Source organism: Sceloporus undulatus, chromosome 5 (genome assembly GCF_019175285.1).
Source record: "Sceloporus undulatus isolate JIND9_A2432 ecotype Alabama chromosome 5, SceUnd_v1.1, whole genome shotgun sequence".
Classification (NCBI taxonomy): domain Eukaryota; kingdom Metazoa; phylum Chordata; class Lepidosauria; order Squamata; family Phrynosomatidae; genus Sceloporus; species Sceloporus undulatus.
In genome coordinates this window covers 3,096,555-3,122,342 of record NC_056526.1, presented here as the reverse complement: position 1 = coordinate 3,122,342, position 25,788 = coordinate 3,096,555, and the positions used below count along the sequence as shown (strand labels likewise).

Here is a 25,788-nt window from a genome sequence, read left to right as displayed (position 1 = left end):
TCAGTGGTGATGCCAGCCTACTTTGCAACCTGAGCATGCCTAACCACTTGCACACACACACACACACACACACACACACACACACATGTTCCAGTTTCAAAAACAAATGTCTTTTGGGGGAAAAACAGAAAGCAGGAAACTTGAAACTGCTAAATTTATTTTTAAATTGCGAGGATAAATAGTACAGCAATCTTAGATTATGCTTCTCCAACACAAAACAAAAAATGTTTTAGCAAATAAGCCATTCTGAATAATTCAAACTTTAGTTCCGGAAATATTTCCAGATAAACCTTTGAGGCTTGTGCCATAAAAGATCTCTATTAAGACATTGTGTGTGTGTGTGTGTGTGTGTGTGTGTGTGTATATATATAATCCTAGAGTTGGAAGAGATGCCAAGGGCCATTCATTCCAACCCCATTCTGCCATGCAGGAACTTTCAATCAAAGCATCCCTGACAGATGTCCATCCAGCCTCTGTTTGAAAACCCCGAAAGAAGGAGACTCCACCACCCTCCGAGGCAGCATCTTCCACTGTCGAACAGCAAGTACAGTCAGAAAGTTCTTCCTAATACTGTATTTAGGTGGAATTTGTTTCTGTGGCTTTAATTTATTGCTTGATACCCCGGTCTCTGGAACAGCTGAAAGCAAGCTTCTCCCATCCTTAACATGACATCTCTTCAAATATTTAAACAGGGCTATTATGTCCCCTCTTAACCTTCTCTTCTCTGAGCTAACCATACCCAGCTCCCTGAGTTGCTCCTCATAGGGATTCTTGGTTTCCAGACCATCCTCCATTTTTGTGGCCCTTCTTTGAACACGCTCCAGCTTGTCAATATCCTTTTTGTGGTTTCCAGAAATGGACACAGGATTCCAGGTGAGGCCTGACCAAAGCAGAACAGAGGATTACCATTACTTCCTTCGACCTACACACAGTCTAGTATCATATTGGCTTTTTTAGCTGCTGCATCACACTGTTGACTCATGTTTAACTTGTGGTCTGCTAGGACTCCTAGATCCCTTTCAAATGTACTGCTCTCAAGCCAGCTGTCCTCCATCCTATATCTGTGCATTTCAATTTTTACCCCTGTGCAAATGTAATACCTTACATTTCTCTCTATTGAAAATTCATTTTGTTAGTTTGGGCCCAGCTCTCTAATCTGTTAAAGTCATTTTGAATTCTAATCCTGTCCTCTGGGGTATTCCTAATTTGGTGCCATCTGCAAAATTGATAAGTCTGCCCTCTACTCTTATCAGCTTTGCAGATGACACCAAATCAGGATGGTTAGCTAATACGTCAGAGGACAGGAGCAGAATAAACTATGATTTTATTTTTAAAAACATGGAAAAATCTGCTTTCAAAAAAAGTGGAATATGATGGGATGCATTCAAAAACGACATTGCCCTAGCAAAAATCCCACCTTGTCAAATTGGGGTGTGGAGCCCCTCTGCTTTTCTCCTGCCGGCCTCATATAAGTGGCTGAGGCAAGTGAGGCATGCCAAATCCTTTGCCCAGTGGGGATGCTGTGGTCCGTTGCCATGGAAACACAGAATCTAGAACTCAGCAGCATCTCAGGTGAAAAGGCAGTTGGCTGGAAGAGCACTTTCCGCTCATCTGCGAGGCTAGCTGGGTGGACTAAATGTCTTTGTGTGTCCTTGTGTGGGTGTGATACCCAGTGATTGTCCCAAAAATTTGGCCAAGGAACTATACATCTCCCGATGGAGCACCCACCAGAGAGTAAGGAAGAGGGTCTGGGTAGGAGTAAATGAGGAAGGGGCAACCATAGTGAATTGTTTTTGAAAAGAGAAGTGTGTGATGTGCGCCGATGGGATCATGGAGGGCAGGGTGGCCAGGTGTCCTCCTCTTCCAGGACATGTCCTACGTTTCAGCCTTCCATCCAGGAGGAATTTCAATAGGTTGTTCATTTTGAGCATAGCTAAGATGCATGGTTTTATCTTTGTATGAGTGCTTTTTAGCTTTTATTTGGTAATGCCCAACATTTTTCTTCAATGTCCTACATTTCACAGTGCCTTGTCCTCCTTTATGGTGAGTATATCTGGCCACTTGGATGTAGGAGGAATGAATGTGAATGATGGCTTTGTGTGGCGTCACACCATTGCTTTGGCCCACTCCTTGGGGTGTGCTCTGTGTCGGACTTCCCATGTCTTTAGTCAAGGAGCGGTGGCAGCCATGTTGCGTCCAAATTTTGTGTGTGGAGGGTAAAGGGATATAAATAATGATAGTGAGTCCTTGGTATCCATTAGGATTTGGTTCCAGGACACCCATGTGTACCAAAATCTATGGATGCTCAAGTCCTGTTAAATACAATGATGTAGTAAAATGGTAGCCCTTATATAAAATGGAAACATCAAGGCTTCCTTTTGTGAATTTATATATATTTTTGAATATTCTCAAGCCATGGATGGTGGAATCTGTGCATAAAAAATCCATGGCTACAGAAGGCCAACTGTGATAACAACAACAACAACAACAACACTCATCTTTTTCCCATATTGCATCCCAGCCTGAGTTTCAGCAATTTGTGGTCAATCTTGATAGTTTCCATGTCACCAGAATGGATAAGGGAGGCCTTGAGCATAATTTTTGGGGAAAGGTTGTTGTTGTTGTTGTTGTTGTTGTGTGCCTTCAAACCTTTTCCATCTGGGTCTGAGAGTGTCAACACTTTGACAGGTTCAAATGACACTTTTAAAAAACATTTTTTAAAAATTTACAACACAGATTACATCTGCCAATAAAAGCTTTTCATACTGACAATCGCATTATGTCACACATTAAAAAAAACCTGCAAAAATAACTGAACAGACAAACAAAAGCATAACCATTAATTTACACACGTTACTTCCTCTCCTGTTTTCCGTAATCTTGGAATTACAATATTCATTCAAATGACACTTTTTACAACTAGCTAGAACAGCCAAAGACCATTTTGAAACCATGTTGATTAAAAAGCAGAATGCTATTTAACATTTACATGAAACCGCTGGGAGAGATCATCCGGAGGCATGGGGCGCGGGGTTATCAGTACGCTGATGACACCCAAATAGTCTTCTCTGTGTCTCCAACTGATGCAGTGACCAGGGATGGCATCTCTCCTCTTGATGCCTGTCTAGACTTGGTAATGGGCTGGATGAGGGGAAACAGGCTCAGCCTGAATCCAGAGAAAACGGAAGTGCTCGTGATAGGTTCCCCCGGTCCGGGAATGGAGGTTTGTCCACCTGTCCTGAATGGGGTCACGCTCCCCTTGAAGGACTCTGTTCGTAGTCTGGGGGTGCTCCTGGACTTGTCACTCCACCTTACATCTCAGGTGGATGCGACGGTCAGGAGCACCTGTTTTCAACTTCGGTTGATATGCCAGCTGCGACCCGACCCTTCCTGGCCCGGAGGGACCTTGAAACGGTGGTACACGCTCTGGTAACCTCTCGCTTAGATTTCTGTAATGCGCTCTACATGGGGCAACCCTTGTACCACACCCAGAAGCTACAGTTGGTTCAAAATATAGCAGCTAGAGTGGTCACTGGATCTTCCAGGGCCACCCATATAACACCAGTATTAAAAGATTTCCATTGGCTGCCCCTTCGCTTCTGAGCGCAATACAAGGTGTTGGTTATCACCTATAAAGCCCTAAATGGCTTGGGCCCAGGGTACTTGGAGAACCGCCTCTCCCCATATAATCCGCCCCGCACACTCAGATCGGCTGGGAAGCATTAGCTGACAGTCCCAGATTCTAAATACACCACAACATCGCGTAGAGCCTATTCCATCTCGGCTCCTTTGCTCTGGAACGCGCTTCCCAGTGAGCTCCGCTTGGCCACCTCCTTTGAGCGGTTCAGGAAGGAATTAAAAACCTTCCTGTTCCAAACAGCTTTCCCCTAACTTTCTCCCTCACCGTTATTATTTTGTTGTAAACATCTTATGCTAGTTGGATATTGCTTGTGGTTTTAATGTATAATTGTTGTTTTTGTGGATTGTATTTTTATTCTGTACTGTTATTGTTGTAACCCGCCTTGATCTACGGAAAGGTGGGCTATAAATAAATATTTTATTATTATTATTTATATAAAACCAGTACCCCAGAATCATCCAAAGTCCTTTAGATGGTTGCTGGCTCTTACAGAGTTTAATGAAAGTGTGTGTGTGTGTGTGCGCGCACCTTCCAATTTCCTGTCGACTTATGGTGACCCCATGAATATCACAGGTGAGGAAACCTCAGAGGTGAAATACAGCCCACAGAACCTGGTATTTGTTGACAATCTCCCATCCAAGTACTAACCAGAGCTAACCCTGCTTAGCTTCCAAGATCAGACAAGGATCCAGCATCTTTAGGATATACTTCCAGCACTTTTCAGCTGCCTTCTACATTTCACACAGGAGGGGTGGGGGCAAAATTAGGGCATTGCCCCCAAATAAATACTCTTTGAACTGACATGCAGTTCGCCCTAGGTATCTATGGATTTTTTTTTAATCCACGGATTCAAACAGCCACGGCTTGAAAATATTCAAAAATAACATAAATTCCAAAAGCAAACCTTGATTTTGCCATTTTATAGAAAGGATGCCATTTTACAGTATCATTCTATTTAATGGGATTTGAGCATCCATGGATTTTGGTACCCATTGGAGACGAACCAAACCTCAGAGGATACCAGGAAGGAACCTACTGTATTTCTAGCATTAAAAATCTAGGTGAGCTTTCGGAAATAGGGTTCAGCCATCCAAAGAAAAAGGGCAGACAGTGCAACCAAGCAAATATGAACCAACAAATGGAAGAGTTTTGACGTGTGTGAACCGTTTTCAACGTCACATTCTCTGCAATGCTAGAAATTTGGGGCTGGGGAAGACTTTCATCTGGGGGCAATGGCCTCATTTTATCACACAGACCCCAATAGCTACATCTCTGACATTTTCTTTCTTCCTCAAGCACTCCAAATTCTCCTCCTCCTCTTCCTTTGCGGCTCTTTCTTTGCTTGCAAGGATTTGGATTTGATTTGCAGGCAGAAAATGCACGGTGGTTTTTGGAGAGTCCTCTGCATTTGTGAATAGTACTCTTTGGGGGAGAAAAAGAGAACAAATCCTGAAAGGGCAGCACGGCTTCTTCCTTTCACTGCTTTCTCTTTGGCCCTGCTATCTTTTCCCTTGCAAGGATTTAGGTGGGGTTTGAAGGCTGGAAATTCTTAGGGGTTCTTCCCCCCCCCCTCGGCACAAGACCATTTTCGATGTATTTCTAAACCTCACAGCTGTGAAGGCACATGCTGAGCCTTTATTTTAATAATAAAAAAAAGCGTTGAAGAGCAGGATTCGAATCCCACTCGGCCATGGGACCCCAGTGGGTGACCTTGGGCAAGTCACTCTCTCTCAGCCTCAGAGGAAGGCAAGGGCAAGCCTCTTTGGAAGAAAACTTCCCAAGAAGGCCCCATGAAGGGGGTGTTTGCTCTTGCCTTCCTCTGAGAGAGATTAACCCAAGGCCACTTGGAGGAGTGCCATGGCTGAGTGAAGATTCGAACCCTGGTCTCCCAGAATCCCTTGGGAGGGATACAGCAAAGAAAAGATGAATTTCTTTGGGGGGGGAGACTTTGGTCCTTGAGCAGATTGGTAGTAAATTCCAACCTCTGCAGCAACCGAAAGAGGGAGTTGCAATGGCTGTCATCCAACTTTCACCATCTTGAGTCCCTATATTGGGAGAAAGGTGGGACATAAGTAAGTAAAACAACAACAACAGTAATAACCTCACCAACAGGACGCCAGCCTATATAATTCACTAACAGGGCATCAGCTAGTAGTTCACCAAAAGCATGCGAGCCGATATTCTCCATCAGGATGCCACCCAGTAATTTACCAACAAGGTGTGTGCCAATAATTCACCAATAGGATGCCAGCTATTAATTTACCAACAGGATGCCAGCGAGGGTATCCCCTTGATTTCAGGTTTTGGCCCTGAAACCACAGAGCATGGAATGCTCCTGACATGTGACCTAAAGGCTCCTGCATTGTATTAAGTAATAATCAGAATCCGACTGGCAAAAATGCACTCCTTGCACTTCCAGCGCCTGACTACCTTCATGGCTCTTTTCCTTCTTGCCTGTCTGTGCCAGGATGGTTACCCTCATGTAGTGCACCAGCCAGGGCCCATCCACACTACACAGTTATAGTGCCACTATTCCACTTTAGCCACCAAGTTTCGAGTCCTAGGATTTGTAGTATGAGGAGGGACACAGCATGGCATAGTGGCTTGAGCATTACACTATGAATAGGTTTGATTCTCTGTTTGGCCATAAAATCCATTAGGTGACCTTGAGCAAGTCGCATGCTCTCAGCCTCAGGAGAAGGCAATGACAAACCTGCTCTGAACAAAACTTGCGAAGAAAACCCCATGACCACAAGTCAGAAATGACCTGAAGGCACACACAACAACAAACAACGTTTAGAATGCTAATCCAGAAAGCTCTAGTCCGTACCCAAACTATAAATCTCACAAGGATGCAGCTGCAACAGTTATTGGAATGCTATAATAAATAGGGTGAAAGGATACCAACACTATGGCAATCCGCTCGAGACTGCATTTGGAAAAGGGGAAAAATCCAACAACAACAGCATAAGGGTTCCTTGAACAGTTATGGAGGACCAGTTATAGATTCCACTCTCTTCTTTTCATTGATTAAATATTGATTGTCCTGGAAGCAGCCTAGAATCCTGGGCAGCATCCAGTCCTTACAATGTAAACCCCGCTGCCCCCTGGTGGATGAATTCAGGAATAGACTCAAGGAGGGCAACCATCATTATGAGGGTTGGATGCTAAGCAGAGTCAGCCCTGGTTAGTACTTGTATGGGAGACCACCAAGGAATGCCAGGTGCTGGAGGCTCTGTTTCAGAGGAAGGAACTAGCAAAACCACCTCTGAGGCTTCCTCGTCTAAGAAAGCTCTATGAAATATTGATGAACTGGAGACATGAGTGTTGGGCAAGAGTGTGTGTCCTAAAAAGTACAGTCGTGGGGGCTTGCATGGTGTAGTGGTTTGGGTGTTGCACTCTGCCTCTGGAGATCGGGGTTCGATTCCCTGATCTCAAAACCCACTGGGTGACCTTTGGCAAGTCACATCCTCTCAGCCTCAGAGGATGGCAATGGCAAACCCCCTCTGAAGAAACTTGCCAAGAAAACCTATGCTAGGTTCACCCTAGTGTCACCATAATTTAAAAAAATGGGTTGGGTGCATGCAACAACAACAACAACAACAACATGGGGCCTTAGAATGTGAGGTTTTAAGCTTTGGGCAAACGGCACATGTTCAGATCAATGATCAGAATCCTGTATTAGCATCAGCTGCATTGCAAGGAGGAGGAGTATTTTGCTGGTGATCAGTGCACAGGAGGATGCTGTTTCTGTCTGGATTGGGAAGGTTGCACTAATAAGAGAACATATAGGGACTGTTGTTTAGGGTGTATATGCCTGGCATGTGCATGTCCCATTGTATGTGGAACTGTCAAAGCATCTGCACATGCCTGGCTAATGTGGACAACATAAAAGTGCATTGTCTTTGATTCCACCTGGGACCAGTTTAAGGATGTTGCATTAAGCTGAGGCATTTTGACAGTTTTGTGTGCAGGTCTCACATGCAGGTCTGTTCACGGGTGGGCCTTGCATGTGCATGAGAATTATTTTTACAGTCAGCCCTCCTTATCCACAGATTTTTTCCTCCATGGATTAAAGCTTCTATGGCTTGAAAATATCCCCCAAAAATATAAATTCCAAATAGCAAACCTTGATTTTGCTATTTTATATAAGGGCCACCATTTTCCTAACCATAGTATTTAATGGGACTTGAGAATCCATGGATTTTCGTATCCACAGAGGGTCCTAGAACCAAACCCCAGTGGATAACAAGGGTCCACTGTAATTATTATTATTATTATTATTATTATTATTATATTTATATCTCACTGTTCCCCAAAACTAGGACCCAGAGGGGCCCACAATATTAAAAAACAGTACAATTGAAAACATACAAAAGTGATACATTAAAATGGAATCAAATAATTACAATATTAAAACAGATTGCATGTTAAAGGAATAAGATAAAGTTTTTAAAAAATGAAAGCGTTTAAAACACTTTAAAACAGTTGATGTGCAGAAGGGAAATAATGTGCACAGGCCTGGCCATGCACCTGTGTGCACATGTGGATGCTACAAACATGCCTTGCCAGCTGTGTATCCCAGCTCTCCATGTGCCTTATGACACAGAGCTCGGGATGTTTGCCAGTGTGTGCATGTAGACACAGGTGTATAAGTGTGGACATAAGATATCATCATGCATGTGAGGTAGGCAGAGGACTTGCACATGTTTGGCCATGCAGTGGACATACATAGGAAATGTGTCATTGCCCTTTGTGTGCTCCAGACCACTTGGGGGTTGAGGCGTTGACCTGTGGATTTTAGCCAGCATGTGTGTCCTCATGCATGCAGGCATGTGGGAACATGATGTGTGTCCAAATGTAGACACACACACTGTCTTTTGCTACTTCCAGCCCAGCTTGAAGTTGATGTGCTGAGCTCAGGATCTTTGTCTGTGTCCCACCTTGGCCCATGTGATGGGATGATGGTGGGATATTGATTAATTTATTAGATGCCAGTGTGGCATAGTGGTTTGACTGTTGGACTGTGACTCTGGAGACCAGGGCTCAGTTACTTGCTGGGCCATGAAACCCACTGTGTGATCTTGAGGGAGTCACACAGTCTCAGCCTCAAGGGAAAGCAATGGCCAACCTCCTCTGCACGAATCTTGCCAAGAAAACACCCCATGATCAGTTTGACTTAGGGTCGCCATAAGTCGGAAGTGACTTTAAGGCACATAGCAACATAAATTTAACAAACCCAATTTTTGTAAATTAAGTTTTAAAAAACTGATAAATAAATCTGTCTTTAACTGGGAGCAGAGTAAGCGCACATTGCCATGCACTTACCCCAGCCCCATTTGTGCTCCAGAAGCACTGGACCTCAGTATCTTTGAAAAAGGGGATGAGGAGACGGATTTGCATGCCTGGGCTTAAGAAACATGGACATGGAGGAGTCTTCTGCTGCCCCCAACCCAGTTCAGGTCTGAGGCCTCAGGATCTTTGCAAGCCTCTGTGTGTGTGTGTGTGAATGAATGCAAGCTTCCACATGATGCATGCACAAACAAAGAGCTTGGAGGAAGCAAAGCCGGAGCAGGCATGGCCATTTGGTGATACTGAGATGTGCTGAGCATCTGTATGTGTGTGTGTGTTGTGTATCTTCTGCCGGCTTGTGGGTGGTCCCTCCTTCTCCTCCCCCATCTTCCCCCTCCCCCCCTTGCCAGCTTCTGGCTTCAGGAGCAGCCATGGAAGTGGCACCAGGGCTGCAGCTACCAGGCAGGAGGAAGGAAGGCGCAGGTCAGTGGGGAAGGAGGGTGGGCATGGGGTAGGGGTGCATGCATGCCAGTCACAGTGCTACATCCACTCTGGTGGAGGGGGTCTTTCTTCCTTTGGCACCCCTCTATCCTCCTTCCCCCTCCTCCCCCTGCATCCTGCAGCCCAGCCCCTCTCTCTTGGATGCTGAAGCTGCTGCATCCCTCCATCAGCATCCTCAGACTCAGCATCCTTTCTCCCTCTTCCCCTCCACAGTTCTCTTTTCTCCCCGTTTGCACCTGTGGCTTTCTCAGAATTCACCCCACTCCTCCTGGCTCCCATGTACCTGGGCTTCTAGCTTTGCTACCTGGCCCCACATCTCCTCCCAGTTCACCTGCCTATGGTGTTGCATCTTCTTGGGTCAGTGGCATCCTAGCTGGGGGTGATGATGGAGGCCAAGGATGGAGGGGAACGGGGATGGGCAAGGAAATATCCATGATCATCATCATCATCATCACCACCACCACCACCACCATCATCATCATCATTTCTTACCTGATTCTCCCCATGGATCGAGGCAGGGGACAACAACAATGAACAGACATCAGTTAAAACAAATTGGTTAAAACGAGATGTGCTCATATTAAAAACATCCACATCTAAAATTAGTCATTTAAAATTCACAATTTAAAAATCACATTTAACCCCCCCCCCCCAAAAAAAAATACCTCTCTTCCCATTTCTGGGTAGAAACAGAATGGAGAGTTAGGCATGGAAAACAGGGACCCTTTAAGAACAAAGCCTGGTTTGGCCCTGTAGAGGGACTAAGGATTTTTTTGGGGGGAGAGGAAAAATTTTGGGGGGCACATTGTGTCATTCTTGATGGTTGTGTCCAGAAAATAGTCCCCAAGGGATCTCTGATTTTGGATTGGTCAAGGGGGAGACTTTCCCCTAAATTTAGGTCTGTGCCACTTTTTCCATCTTGAGATGTGTGCCCTGATAAAGTTGCAATGGGGGAAATGGGGTTTTTTTAGGGTGCAGGATTGTCAGAGGAATTGCACATTCTTCCTGCTCAGAATTCGCCTTTTTTCTCCCTTCTCAAGTGTCAAATGACCCAGTTATGTAATCTTCATTTAGCAAGCTCAGAAAGTGTGTGTGTGTTTTGGGATTAGATCTATAGAGATTGGTTTGTGTGTGATGGAGTTCTCAAGGAAGGAAAAAAGGAGGATGGAAGGAGAATGGAAAAATAAATGTTGCAGCACCTTCAAAACCAACTTTTTAAATATATACTTTTGCATGAGGTTTCATGGATATAAACTCAGTTCTTTGGATGCACTACCAACTAGCATAAAGGCCTCAGGATATAAAGTAGTGGAATTGGGGTGAAATGTAATAGGATCTAGAAAGGTGCAAATCCCGACTCTTGTTTTATTTTCAAAGGGCTGGGTGAGGTGATACAGGTCTTTCTGGTCTTTGCAGTGGTCATTTAGTGTTAATGTGTGAAAGTGATGAACCTGCTTACAAAAAGCCAGTTTCAAAGCTACTGCACATGTAAACAAAAGGAACCCTTTTAGAGAGAGTTTTGAACCCAGGGAAACTGACTTTTGATAGGCAGGGTTATTGCTTTCAGACATCAACACAACCTGACCAATGTAAAGATCTGAAAGACTGGTATCACCTTATGGAACCCTTTTAAATTTTCGGGCAAGGGACATGATTGGCAGCTTTCTGGATCCATTACATCCCACCTCACTCCCACAACTGTGTAATTATGCTTTATAAAACCATAGATTACCATAGTTGGAAGAGATCCTAAGGATCATCCAGTCTAACCCCTTTCTGCCACGTGGGAAGACACCATCCAAGCCCTCCCTGTGACAAAAAGCCATCCAGCCCCTGCTTAAAAACTTCCTAAAAGAAGTCTCACATTCAGAGGCAGTGTCTTCCAGTGTTGAGCAGCTCTTCCATCAGGAAGTTCTTCCTAAGGCTGAGATGCAGGTCTCTTTTCCTGTAGCTTGCATCCATTGTTCTGGGTCCTGTTCTCTGGAGCAGCAGAAAACAAGATTGCTCCTTCCTCAGTGTGACATCCCTTCAAATATTTAAACAGGGCTATCATATCACCTCTTAACCTCCTCTTCCCCAGACTAAACATCCCCAGCTCCCTAAGTCATTCCTCATAGGGGTTTCTAGACCTTTCCCCATTTTGGCTGCCATCCTCCGGACACACTCCACCTTCTCAACATCTTTCTTGAATTGTGCTGACCAAGAACTGGACACAGGATTATTCCAGGTGAGGCCTGACCAAAGCAGAACAGAGTGGCACTATTACTTCCTTCGATCCAGACACTATACTAATGCTGCCCAAAATTGCATTGGGCTTTTTAGCAGCTGCATCACACTGTGGACACTTCAGCTCCTGGTCCACGAAGACTCCCAGATCGCTTTTGCTTGTACTGTTGTAAAACCAGGTGCCCCCCCCCCCATCTTATATCTGTGCATTTCATTTTTTCCTGCCAATCCGTAGTACCTTACATTTCTTCCTGGTAAAATTCATTTTGTTAGTTTGACCTCAACTCTCTAATATATGAAGTTCATTTTAAGTTGTGATTCTCTCCTCTGGGGCATTAGCTACTCCTTCTAATTTGGTGCCATAGGAAAATTTGATAAGCCTTCCATTCCATCACCCAAGCCATTGAGGCCTAAATCCCACTCAGTACTGCATCTGAAGAAGTGGATTCATGTCCATGAAAGCTCATACTGAAATAAAAACCAGTTAGTCTTAAAGATGTTCCTGCATTTCTTTTCTTCTCCCCCTCCCTCCTTTATTTTTATGCTGCAAGCGATGAACTCAGCTACGTCTTTGGGAACTTCTGCATTTGGCTATAACTATTTCTTTTATTCCGGGAAACTTGCTTTAGACTAGTAGCCAATGGCTCATGGACTGATACTAGCCCATGGGCCATCACACTGAGTAGCAGTGTAACCCAATTCCTCAGAAAATGGAGGACTCTCCTTAGCTGGAAGTTTATTATAATATAATTATGGAAGCCACCTTGGGTCCCGTCCTGGTAGAAAGGTGGCATGTAAATAAAGTAAATAAGATAAATAAATAAAAACAAACAAATGATTGCTTTCACATAGCCTGCCTTTCTCCCAAGGTAGGATGCAGGGAGGCTTACAACTTGAACAAATAGGAATTGGATCAAGAGAACAAGTTGCAGGTTTGGAAGAGTTCAGAAGTGAAGAGAGTTCATCCAAAGAGGCAGGAGGAAACACAGAAAATTTGTTAGGCAAAGGCGATAGAAGATTAAGAGCAGAAGAAGAATCAGGAGGGACTATCTCAGAGCGAATACAGTGGTACCTCGGGATACGAATTACCCAGCTTACGAATTTTTCGGGATACGAAAAAATCCCATAGGGATTTATTGTTTCGGGTTACGAACGTTTTTTCGGGTTACGAAAAAACGCCGGCGCTGTTTAAATGGAGCCGCGGCAGAGCCGCGGCTTTTTTCCCCATTAGCGCCTATGGCAATTCGGGTTACGAAGGTTTTTCGGGTTACGAAATTAGCCGCGGAACGAATTAATTTCGTAACCCGAGGCACCACTGTAGTGGTAATCTTAGAGATGAAATAATTAGCAAAGTCATTAGGAGAGAATGATGAAGAGACAGGAGGAGAGGGAGGTTTAAGCAAAGTGTTGAAGGTGGAGAACAAACACTGCGGGCGCCTCTTATTGGCGGAGATCAATGATTTGTAATAATTCTGTTTTGCCATAGAGAGGGCGTGTGAGAAGGAAGAAAGAACAAATTTGAAATGGATAAAATCAGCCCACTCTTTGGACTTTCTCCAAAGACGTTCGGCCGCTCTAGAGCAGGACCAGAGAAACTTAATGTTGGGGGTAAGCCAGGGCTGAGGTCTAGTCTTAGAGGAAGAAGTGCGTACAGAGACAGGGGCAAAATGGTCGAGAGTCAAGGAAAGAGTGGAGTTAAATAGAGACATTGCTGAATCAGCAGAATCCCCAAGATTTAGGGAAGAGAGAGATGAATCCAGGGTCAGACCAAGATGGTTAGAGTCAACAGATTGAAGATCACGAAAATGGCATTGAACAGTATGACGAGGAGGTGGAGTATAAGTGAGAACAAAGGAGATTAAATGATGGTCAGATAGTGGAAAGTCAAGTGCCAGGTAGTCAGAAATGGCACAGTTTGCAGCAAGAACCAGGTCAAGACAGTGACCAAGAGAATGAGTTGAAGAGTTGGAGTGTGGCTGGAGGCCAAAAGAAGCTAGCAGAGAGTTAAAGCGAGATGTTGTAGGGTTATTGGAATCATCAATGTGGATATTGAAGTCACTTCTCCATATCTTCAATCTCTCTCTCTCTACAGGTTCCTTCTCGTCGGACTTCAAACATGCTCTCATTTCCCCAATTCTGAAAAAACCTTCTCTTGACGCCTCCTCCTTGTCTAGCTATCGTCCGATTTCTCTTCTTCCCTTTCTTTCTAAGGTTTTGGAACGGGTTGTCTACTCGCGCTGTCTTGAGTTTCTTGAAGCCAATTCCATCCTTGATCCCTTTCAGTCTGGCTTCCGCCCAAGGCATTCCACAGAGACAGCTCTCACTAAGATCTTGAATGACCTTTTACAGGCCAAGGCTAATGGCCTTTACTCTGTTCTCATCCTTCTTGATCTGTCTGCAGCCTTTGACACCATTGATCACTGTCTTCTAGTTGATATACTCTCTGACCTTGGGTTCTCAGACTCTGTTCTCAACTGGTTTAGATCTTACTTGTCTGGCAGATCTTTTGCAGTAGTTGCTGGCGGTCAGACTTCTTCTCCTGTTCCCTTATCTGTTGGAGTTCCCCAGGGCTCTGTTCTGGGTCCCCTTCTGTTTTCTCTCTACACACTGTCCTTAGGAAAACTCATCAGCTCTTTTGGTCTTTCCTACCATCTGTATGCCGATGACACCCAGCTGTATCTTTCCACCCCTGACCTTTCTCCAAGGCTTGAACAGTAAGTTTCGTCTTGTCTCACAGCTGTCTCGCAGTGGATGCGCCATCGGTGTTTGAAGCTCAACATGTCCAAGACGGAGCTTCTTGTCTTTCCTCCTAAGCCCAACCTTCAACACTCCTTTTCTGTCTCTGTGGACAACATTTCCATTCAACCAGTCCAGCAAGCCCGCAGTCTTGGTTTTATCTTTGACTCTTCTCTGTCGTGTATCCCTCAGATCCAGACCACAGCCAAGGCTTGTAGATTCTTTCTATACAATATTGCCAAAATCCGACCATATCTCTCCGCCTCTACTGCCAAGATGCTGGTCCATGCCCTAGTGGTCTCACGACTTGATTACTGTAATGTCCTCCTGGCTGGGCTTCCTCTTTCTCACCTCCGTCCTTTAATCTCTGTTCAGCATTCAACTGCACGCATTATCACTTCCACCCACCGCTCTGACCACATCTCTCCTGTGTTGGCATCCCTTCATTGGCTCCCCCTCCCTTTCCGCATTCAGTATAAGCTCCTGCTGTCGATATTTAAAGCCCTCCATGGACTGGCCCCTCCTTACTTATCAGACCTTCTTTCTCTTCACCTTTCCACTCGGGCCCTCCGTTCTGGTAGTCAAGGTCTGCTTTCTCAGCCCAGGATTTCCTCTGCCCCATCCCAGATTCGCCCCTTTTCACTTGCTGCCCCTCACTCCTGGAACCTTCTTCCCCCACAAGCAAGAGCCATCACTTCTTTAACCAGCTTCAAAATGGAGTTGAAAACCATTCTGTTCAGAGTAGCCTTCCCAGGCATTGCATAATTGTCGCTTACTATCTGATGTTCTTTTGGTGCCTGTTTATCAAGCCATTTCCTGTATTGCTATGTACTGTATATGCATAATCCTACTTGAGAGTATGTATTTTCCCTGGAAAATGATTAACCATCCATTATGAAGCCAGGCCCTCCCTCCAGTCCATCTGCCTTGGTCCAGGCCTTGGAGGTAGAGAGGAACTGCTGGACCTCTTACCCTTTCCCTCCACCACTCCCTTCTCCTTCTGTGTCATGTCTTTTTAGATTGTAAGCCCGTGGGCAGGGAATCGTCTAACTAAAAGATTGTATGTACAGCGCTGTGTAAATCTACAGCGCTTCATAAATAAAGGTTAATAATAATAATTAAAACAGGGGATGCTAAAAGCATGAATTAGTTGCCTTGAATCCCACCTTGGGAGAAAGGTGGGATTTAAATTCAATTAATAAATAAAATGAAAAATTAGTTTGTAACAGCTTTTGAAAGGTAGTTAAATATTATAATATGGGTAAAAAATGCAGATAAAACACAACCCAATAGGAGACTGTGAGATCAAGGTAATATAGTAAAAAATAATAATAATCACAATTTATAACAGTCTTGCTTTAGGTAACACTCTTACAGCATTTAAATGCTGCATTTTGCTGGCTGTAGGATTAAAGTTTGTGTTTAATTTGGAGTAGGAAGAACATGTGTCCCTGAGCTTCTCGGTTGTTGTTAGACTACAACTCCCATCACCCCTGACCATGTGCCATGTGCCATCTGGGGCTGTGTTATCCCCTCCCAGAGTACAATAATGCATAGGTCTCGATCTTGTCATTTCCTATCTTATGTAAAGATTACATTCCTTCCAGCTGTCCTGAATTAGCACAGACAGTCCAGATTGATCCTCTGCTGTCCCACTTTTTTAGCTGCTGTTAAAATATCCCAGTTTCTCTCCTCTCCTCCCACTTCCCCCCTTTCTCTTCTTCTTACTTCCATTGCTGCAAACTGAATTCAAAATGCTAAAAATAGTTTGCACGGCATTGACTCAGCCAGGGAAAGGAGAAGAAAGGGAAGACTCCTGCCCTTCCCAAGAAGCTCAGGCAAAAACAAACTGCTGCAGCCTTTTTCTTCTACCTTGTCTGTTCTTCCACCTTGACAACTTTGGCTATTTTGCCCACACTCTGAAGTTGCTTGGCCACATGTGTCCCAGTTTCCATCTGTGAAATGCTTGAAAGTATGACAATGCTGTCGCGCAGCTTTTATTCACTTAATGAGACATAGGAGTTTATCACATAAAGGAGATCGGGAGTTTATCCTGTGAATATCCTGGGAAAATCGTGTAATTTCACGAAACGATTTCACACAACGTCACACAAAACCTGCCATTAAAGTGGTCACAAAGAAGCATTAACACACATCTTTTTACTTTCAGGATTTCATCAACAATGCATTTCTGATATCACTTTATTTGCGCAATTGTTTGTGATAATCATTGGTGCGATTACTCGCCATTTTCACTTTATTTGTGCAATATTTTAAATGTGCTTTAATCTTTCTTTAATGCCGAAATTAGCCCCAGCGTGATAAACTCCGCAGGGAGGATTGACTCCCTGGTGGATTGGGCCCAAATTATTGGGGAGAAGGAAATGGCTGCCTTTTGGATTTTTCATCTTTGGCCAACTCTAAATAACTTCATTGAAATGGAAGAGACTCTTCTGGAACATATTGCATATTCCTGTTTCATCTGGGATCTCAAGGATCATTTGCGGATCTTGGAAAAATTCCCTTAATTTTTGGACTACTGCTTCCATTGTGGCTGGGGGATTCTGGGAGCTGTTGTCCATGTCAAAAAAAGACCACCTTCCCAAGTTCAGCTGGGATGGAGAGATTTTGGCCTGCAGTTGTACCACTGACAACGATTTCTCTCCTCTCCTTCTTGTGTGCTATGCTGACAGGTGTATGTTTCCTCCTAGGTGAGGTGGACTCCATTAACATGGAAGTGAATGAGGTGGAAGAGGAGGAGGATGAAGAGGAAGAGGAAGAAGAAGAGGAGGAGGAAGAGGCAGAGGTGGTGAAGAACCTGGGCTCTTTGGACGATGACAAAGAGTCAGACCTCTCAGACCAAGATCTGGACCAGAACCTAAGAGCCCAGGTGCTCCAACTGCTGGAGGAACTGGAGGAAGCCAGAGAGATGGCCCTCAAACATGAAGATGACTCACTGGAGTTGCAAGGTAAGATCGGCCCCCTTCTGCAAGAGAAGTAGAGCCAGCATCTGCTGAAGGGTGGGAAATGTAGGACTTGTCTCCACTGGCCAGAAGATTCTGGGCTGCCCCTGGAGTCTTTGGGCCCCGAATTCCCCTCATTCCCTGTGCTCTCTCTGCAGCGATGACAGGAAGCTGCCTTCCCATGCAATACCCATTTGTTGCCCAGCTTTGCCACTGAGGTCACAACGAGGTGCCCAGTCATATGATGGGCACTGGGCACCTTGTTCTGATCTCAAGCAACTTGCATCGGGAGTGATGGTGCCAGGCTACTCAGGTGATCGTATGCGAAGGCAGCCACCTGTTATCACTGCAGAAAGCAACTTGCGAAAAATGCAAAAAAAAAAAAAAAAAAAAAAATTGCAAGAAAAAACCCACAGCAAAAGTTAAGCTTTTAAAATGTGGGTTAAGAGGAAGAAAGGGTGAATTGGGTATGGAGGTTGTGAAGACAATTTGGACAGGCATATGTTTGCCATCAGGATCTGCCCTAAGCAACATGGGACAGGCTGAAACTGGACCTTTCTAAGGACCACTCTGTCCAGCCGGCGGCCAAAGTGGATCCCATTCCTCTTCCTTAAGACAAGCAAGAATGCCAGGTGAAAACGGTTCCCCCTTGAGTCCTTGTATTGGGAGGAAGGCAGGATATAAATAATCAGAATAATAATACAGATTCATTGGGAGGAGAACAGCCACGAAGATAATCTGCAGACCATGGCTGTGCAGGGTGACCAGATGTCCTAACCACAAAAGAGGACAAGGCACTGCAAAATGTAGGACGTTCAAGAAAAATGTTCAGAAGTTACCAAATAAAAACTAAATACACTCATATACATTCATGCTTCTTGGTCATGCACTAAATAGAGGACATTTTGGAATTCCTCCTGGACAGAAGGCTGAAAGGTAGGTCATGTCCTGGAAAAAGGAGGGCCTCTGGTCACCCTGAATGGAGTGGCCAGAAGGATGAAACGTAGGACATCTGGTCACCCTGTGGCTTTGAGATGGTGCCCCAGATCTTCCGGTGGCCTCCTCTGTTTGCCAGTTCTTGATTCTGATCTTGTTCCTGTCACAGGTTTGTTGGAAGATGAGCGGCTGGCAAGTGCGCAGCAGGCGGAGATCTTCACCAAGCAGATCCAGCGGCTCCAAGGTGAATTCCAGGGTGGGGTGGTTGTGTCTGGGCCCTGAATGTGAATCTTGATTCCTATTGCCTTTTAAAAACAGCAAGAGGACTCAGGATGCAGAAATAATGCCACTTGACACCACTTTGACTGCCCTGTCTCCATGCTATGGAATTCTGGGATTTAAAGTTTTGTGAATAACTCTTTCCAATTCATTATAAATATTTGTCACAATGAGTCTCACCCACTCAACTACTTTTCTCGGATGGCAGCTCAATGGGTCTTTTTAATCCCATTGTTGCCACCAATTATATGAAAGTGATGGCCACCATGCCACCAATTCTTCACTGCAAGACTCGAACTCAAGACTCTTTCAAGTGTCTCCTTCACTATATCTCTCTTTTGAAGCCAGCTCTCTGGGTTTCAAATCCCCCCATCGTTTCATGCACAATAATTATTAAAAATATTGTCCATAAAATTACCTTCAGGGTATGTCCATAAAGTGCATACGAAACATAAATGAATTTCGTGTTTAGACTTGGATCCCATCTTCAAGATGTCTCATTATGCATATGCAAATGTTCCAAAATCCAGAAAATAAATCTGAAATCTGAAACACTTCTGGTCCAAGGCATTGGATCCTTGGAAAGGCGGTATATAAATAAATAATAATAATAATTATTATTATTATTATTGCGGCGAACGGAGTCAACTTGTATAACTAAATGGTAACTTTTAAAAAATGAAAATATATTTTAAATTATTAAATTATATTCAATTATATGATACTTGTTGCTGCTCCCTGCCTCAGTCCATGGGGAGAGGTGGGTTGTTGTTGTTGTTGTTGTTATTATTATTATTATTATTATTATTGGCCATGAGTGACCTTGGGCAAGTCGCAGTCTCTCAGCCTCAGGGGAAGACAATGGCAAAAATCCCTCTGAACAAATCTTGCCAATAAAAAACCCATGATAGGTTCCCCTCAGGGTTGCCATAAGTTGGACAACAAAACAATAATTTGCAAATATTCCAAAATCTGGAAGAAAGAAAAATATGAAATGCAAAACACTTCTGGTCCCAAGCATTTCAGATAAGGGAGACTCAAGCTGTATAAATAAATGGTAACTTTAAAAATGCAAAATAAAATGTATTTTAAATGATTAAAAAGGTAATAATAAAAACAATAATGCCACTGGAGCAGGGCAACCCATGTGCCTCTTGCCCGCTTCTTCCTCTGTGTGGCAGTGTTGAATTGGTATTTTGCATTGCAGGATGTTTTATTTTGCTTCTTTACAAATGCCAGAACATGAGTGAGAGAGGTAAAAGGATCCCCTCTTTCTGACTTAATCCTCTCCTGTCATGGTTGCCCCCCAAGAGACATCTGGGCTCGGTGCCACGTTCCCCCAACCCACTTGCCAGCCTTCCCGATGCCGCCCAATGTGTATTTATAGGACTCTGCCTCACATACCTCTTGTCGAGTGAGTGTTCATTTGTGCGCATTGGTGCTATTAATAGCGTGCCCACTGTACGACGCATGCCCACGTGTCTTGGGAGAAGCAGGTGGCGAGTCTATAAAAAAATAAAAAAATATTATTATATATGTGACAGTGTTGCCTGAAGGCTGAATGCACTGAAGAATCATAGAACTGGAAGAGACCCCAAGGGCCATCCAGTCCAACCCCATTCTGCCATGCAGGAACTCTCAATCAAAGCATCCCCAATAGATGGCCATCCAGCCTCTGTTTAAAGACCTCCAAAGAAGGAGACTCCACCACTTTCCGAGGAAGTGAGTTGCACTGTCAAACATCTCTTAAGTAGTTTATCACACGGAGGAGATTGGGAATGTATCCCGTGAATATCCCAGAAGAAATCACGTAACTATGCATAATGATTTCACACGACGTTGCACGAAACCTCCCTTGAATCCCATTTTGGGAGAAAGATGGGATATAAATCCCTAAAATAAAATAATATAAAATAAAATGGATGCTATGCACCAGAGGGAGCCAGTGTCATGCTAAAGAGAAGATATAGGTAGATAAATTGAGTCACAAAGCAGCTCACATCTCCAACAAGACAGTCTTGCCCACCTTTTGGACAAAGAAATTGTCTTTGAGGCAAGTGAGGAATTTGCTAGACCTTAAAATTTTGGTTGAGTTTGACTTCCAGCAAATATCAGGATAGTTGAAGTCACCCATCACTACTACATCTCTCTTTTCTGAGTGTGTTGCCATCTGTTCTAGAAAGGCATCATCCAATTCCTCCATCTGACTTGGGGGTCTGTAGTAGACTCCCACCATAACATCCCTGTTGTTTCCCTCCCCTTTAATTTTTATCCAGATGCTCTCCAGCTGGCTGCCAGGATCAATGTCCTAAATCTTTTCACTGGTGTAAACACCCCTGCAATATAATGCTATTCCTCCTCTTTTCCTATTTAACAACTTTCTTACTTTTATAATTTCATTCAGTCGTATTATGACACAGAAATGTCAAAGCAAAACGTGTGTGTGTGGGGGGGAGGAACTGTACACGGTGGAGCAAATCTGAAATCGTTTTTGGATTTAGAATGATAAATTATTATAAAACCAGCATACATTATTTTAAAACTGATTTTTGTGGCTCTTGGTTTTGCAGGCCTGTTGTAACACTTGCTGAATTTCCCTCTTCAAACCAAAATAATTTCTTTAATTTAAATTTAATTTAAACAAACATTGCTATCCAAAACACAGGAAGACTGATATCTCTTGTCACACTGCAGACTTAAAATAGTTGGAAAGCATTTTAACAGTCATGGCTCCATCCTACGTAATACTGGGACTTGTAGTTTGTTGCGGCATCAGAGCTCTCTGATAGAGAAGGCTAAATGGCTCACGAAACTACAAATCCCTTAATTATATGGCATGGAGCCAGAATACTTAAGGAATCGCCTACTTCCATACTGTCCGTCCCGCACTTTAAGGTCCTCAAAGGGGAAGAATCTACTTCAGCCAATAAAATCTAGGCTAACTTCAGTCACCCAGAGGGCCTTTTCCACCGCAGCCCCAAAGACATGGAATGACCTGCCGATGGAGATCCGCGACATTTCTACTCTTACAGCCTTTAAGAAGGCTCTTAAGACGGATCTCTTCCGGCAGGCCTTCCCTACCTAGTTCCTCTCCCCATTTACTGTGACTTACATCACTCTGTCCACCAATTCTTCTCTTAAATTTAATGAGAAGAATTAAATTAAAATTAATTAAAATAAAACCCTTGTCTCAAGAAGAAGAGCCCTCCCTCCATGATGTCATCATCAGACCTGGGAGGGAATGACAAAGAGAGGCCCAACTTCCATCAGGCCTAACTGTGAATGTACTCACTTTGCTCTCTTTAATGTTATTGTCTTTTATTTATTTATTGTCTTTTATTTTATTCTCTTTATTTTTACTGTTGTTGAAAGGGAAATAACCCACCTGGATTCCTTGTGATTGGGCGGGCTATAAATAAATCATCATCATCATCATCACCATCATCATCATCATCATCATCATCATCATCATGGCAGTTAAAGCTGTTTCAAACTGCATTATTTCTGCAGTGTAGATGCAGCCCACTAATCCTACAGAACCCTGGGATTTATTGTTTGATGAGGTATTCTGCCTGGTCTGTCAGAGGAGAGCCCTGAGGCCTTACCAAACTACAAATCCCAGGGTCCCATAGCATGGAGCCACAACAGTTAAAGTGGTGTCAAACTGCATCAATTTTGCAATGTAGATGCAGCCTACCAATCCCACAGAACCCTGGGATTTATAGTGAGGTGTTCAGCCTGGTTTGTCAGAGGAGACCCCTGAGGCTTCACCAAACTATAAATCCCAGAATCCCATACCACTGAGCCGTGGCAGCTAAAGCGGTGTCAAAACTGCATCTGCAATACAGATACATCTGACTAATCCCATAGAACTCTGGGATGCATAGTTTGGGGAGGCATTCAGCCCGGTCTGTCAGAGGAAACCCCTGGGGCCTTATTGAACTACAAATCCCAGAATTCTGTACCATTGAGCTAAAGCGGTGTCAAAACTGCATTAAATCTTCAATGTTGATGCAGACCCCCCCATCCCACAGAACCCTGGGATTTGTAGTCTGGTGAGATATTCCGCCTGTTTGTGTTAGAGAGCTCTGGTGCCTCACCAAAACTACAAATCCCAGGTTCCCATAGCATGGAGTCATGGCAGCTAAAGAGGTGTCAAAGTGCTTTAGCATCTCAGTGTGGATACCCTCATCTGTGTGTCACGGCAACCGTGGGGCCTCTGTGTTGTCGTGGTGGCTGCCATCTTCCACATCCCTCCATTTTTCTCTTTCCCCTTGACATTCCAGGACTCCTTCTGGAGCTGGCAATGGGCACAAAGGGCTCTGATGGGTATTAGGCTCTTCTTTCCCCTTTGCTTTTGGGGAAAATGTAATTTTGGGGGAGTTGGAAGACTCCCCTTCACACACATCTTGGCATCAGACCGGAGTAGGCCCGAAGCCTGCCTGGCTTTGGCTCATGCTGAGGGCCCACGGCAGCTTCGCTAGTCTGGGGGTTCTGAAAAGCTCAGAGGGGGACCTGCCGGTAGCCGCTCACGAGCTGTGGCAGGCTGTGGCGGTTTCACCACCGCTCTCATGGAACCAGGTCCCTCCGCTCCTTCCATTAACATGAGTTCGAGGAGAGGAGTTTAGTAGATGGAGGCATGGCAACGAGCCTGACAACTGGAAAATCCCTCAGCATGTTCACATGCCCGGCATATCCTCTGTGCCTATAAACCAAACAGTATCTCATACTCTCCGCCTTTTTCCTCCCTAGAAGGATTTGTTTTGCCATTTTTTTTGCGTTGGCCACTTATTTTTTCTTTCCCCCACGACTTTTAAAAACACTATTCGAGGGTGTTTCTTCTTGTGTAGAAATACTTTTTTTGTTGTTTTTCCGTTTAATTGTTTTCCTGTGTCCTGTCCTGCAGACATCGGATTTTAGTTGTTTTGATGCACACACTCTCTCCGGCAGATTCGGCTAAAGGCCTTGCGAAGCTACAATCCCATGTTCCTGCGATAAGCTTCATTTCTAAAGGTTGTGTCAAACTGAATTATTTTTTACGTGTAGATTACCCATGAGTGTTTTGTGTTTTTTGACTGAGATTGAACCTGTGATTTTGTTCTTCTAACAGTTGTGTCTGTTCCTCACATTGTAGAATATAATTCATTTGATACTGCTTAATGCCTGGCTCTCATTTATTATTATTATTATTATTTTATTTATTTATTTATTATTTATTTTTTTTATCCCGCCTTTTCTCAAGGGTCGGCGGCTCACAATTAAAAACATTAATAACAATTTTTAAAACACTAATTAAACAGTAAAAGTTTAAAATTTTTTTTAATATATCAAATTTTAAACTACAATGTTTAAAAAATCTAAACCACCCCCAATAACTAGGCTTCATTATTTTAAAACGATTGCTGGAATAAAATGCTTTGCTTGCCAGCAGAATACTGGGATGTTGTAGTTTGGGAAGGCTCCACCCTCAAATTGGGAGTGAGGCTACAGACTTGCAAATCCTATTATTATCTGAAGGATGGAGCTATAGCACATAGTGTTTTCAAAACTGCATTATGTCTACACTGTAGATTTCCTCTGGGACAATTCCATTTTGTTGGCTATAGTCTACATCCTTTCATTATTATTATTATTTTTATTAAAAGTTTATTTATATAGCGCTGTAGGTTACACAGTGCTTTAGGTAATTGTTCTAAAGAAAATGAAACTGGCCTGCAGTGTGTCAATTCAACACACAAGCATGAACTTTAAATATAAACAACTAATCCTTATAATAATCAATCTTTAATCTGTATGGCATCTATTTTAACATCTAACAATTTAATTCTGTTTTAATGTACACTTTTCTATGTTTTAATGCACTAACCATCCTGTATTTACAATTTCCGAAATTATTTATACCCGTCCTCCCATCCTCCCATTGTGGACAGCAACAGAAACTCGATGGTATCATCTTATAAAACGGCTGGGTTATGGTCTAGTCTTTCTACCTACCTGAAAAAAACAACAGCAATATATACATTTCCTTCTGAATTAACAGTTTTCGTTTCCTATAGTCCATTGCTGTCTTTCGAATTGCGTTCTTTAAAAATATCCGCTCTCATCTTATTGTCTAATTTATCGTTATATCTGTATGACACATTTATTATTGATTGCCCATCATCATTTTTTATGAGTCCACATAATGATATCATGAATAATAGTTACTAAACCATATAGTATATTATATATATATTATTATATTCTTATATATATATATATTATTAAAACCTTATTTTCTTAATTGTATCCTATCATAGCACTCATCTTCTTTCCTTCCTCTTACCGTGACCTCTTTTGATATTTGCATTATTCTGTACTTCACTGGGTGCATGTCTTACCTTCTATTACTAATCAGAGGTTCTCTTTTATTTCTTGTCTTCTCCTACTGATCCATTCTATATTATTCATGAGTTTTAATTAATTTCCTACTATTGTTAAACGTATTTTGTCTTACTTGTATTGTACAGATTGTTATCTGTCATATATTACTATGTATATTATTAAACTATTTTGCTTTTATTTAGTCCTATATCACCCTTCCCTTCCTCTTATCCTCTTTTTCCTTTGCATTGTTACTTATTTTTTTTGTACTTCACTGGTGTATGTCTTAACTCTATTACTATCATAGGTTTCTCTTTTAACTATTTTTCTGATTGTCTATTCACATCTTATTCCTCTATTACTCAATAATATTACTATATTATAAACTTTATTTTGTCTTATATTGGATCATAAAATATCACCTCTTTCCCTTCCGCTTATCCTTCAGCCCTTTTTCTCTTTTGCATTGTTACTTGCATTATTTTGTACTTCACTGGTGCATTTCTTAACTTCATGACAACAAGCTCATCTTCTATCATTTGTACTATCTCCTGTCCTCATTTCTCTGTCCTTCCCTCTGCCAACCAGCTCAGATGCGGTCTTGAAGGATGAGTTGATTCTCTGCAAGAAGTGAAGGATGTCGAGATGGAACCCCTGGAACGAGAACTGCGGGAAGCCAACGAGAGATCCATACCTAACCTGCGCCTGGATGCTGAAGAGGGCCGCTGCCCTTGCATGAAAAGAGATGCTGGCATGCAAAGAGCTTTGGCCGCCTGAAGGCTGAGCTGGATCGGGGTGCAGCTGTCCGTAATGAATATGAATGGAGGTCACTGCCTTGTGCCGAGTATCAAT

The 25,788-nt window shown here is 43.3% G+C and overlaps 1 protein-coding gene across 3 annotated transcripts; it reads left to right on the top strand.

Annotated features, from left to right (window-relative positions):
* Positions 1-1,608: 1,608 nt before the first annotated feature.
* On the top strand, positions 1,609-25,609 carry LOC121931352 (coiled-coil domain-containing protein 136-like). Of its 3 annotated transcripts, none has more exons than XM_042469022.1 (4): positions 1,609-1,734; positions 17,107-17,364; positions 18,464-18,538; positions 25,525-25,609. In XM_042469022.1, the coding sequence occupies exons 1-4, from the start codon at positions 1,716-1,718 to the stop codon at positions 25,539-25,541; spliced, it is 369 nt and encodes a 122-aa protein (XP_042324956.1). In that variant the 5' UTR covers positions 1,609-1,715; the 3' UTR covers positions 25,542-25,609. The 3 variants fall into 3 exon arrangements, with proteins under 3 accessions (XP_042324956.1, XP_042324954.1, XP_042324955.1); XM_042469020.1 differs by lacking the exon at positions 1,609-1,734 and adding an exon at positions 9,039-9,102; XM_042469021.1 differs by lacking the exon at positions 1,609-1,734 and adding an exon at positions 9,219-9,415.
* The last annotated feature ends 179 nt before the right edge of the window (positions 25,610-25,788 follow it).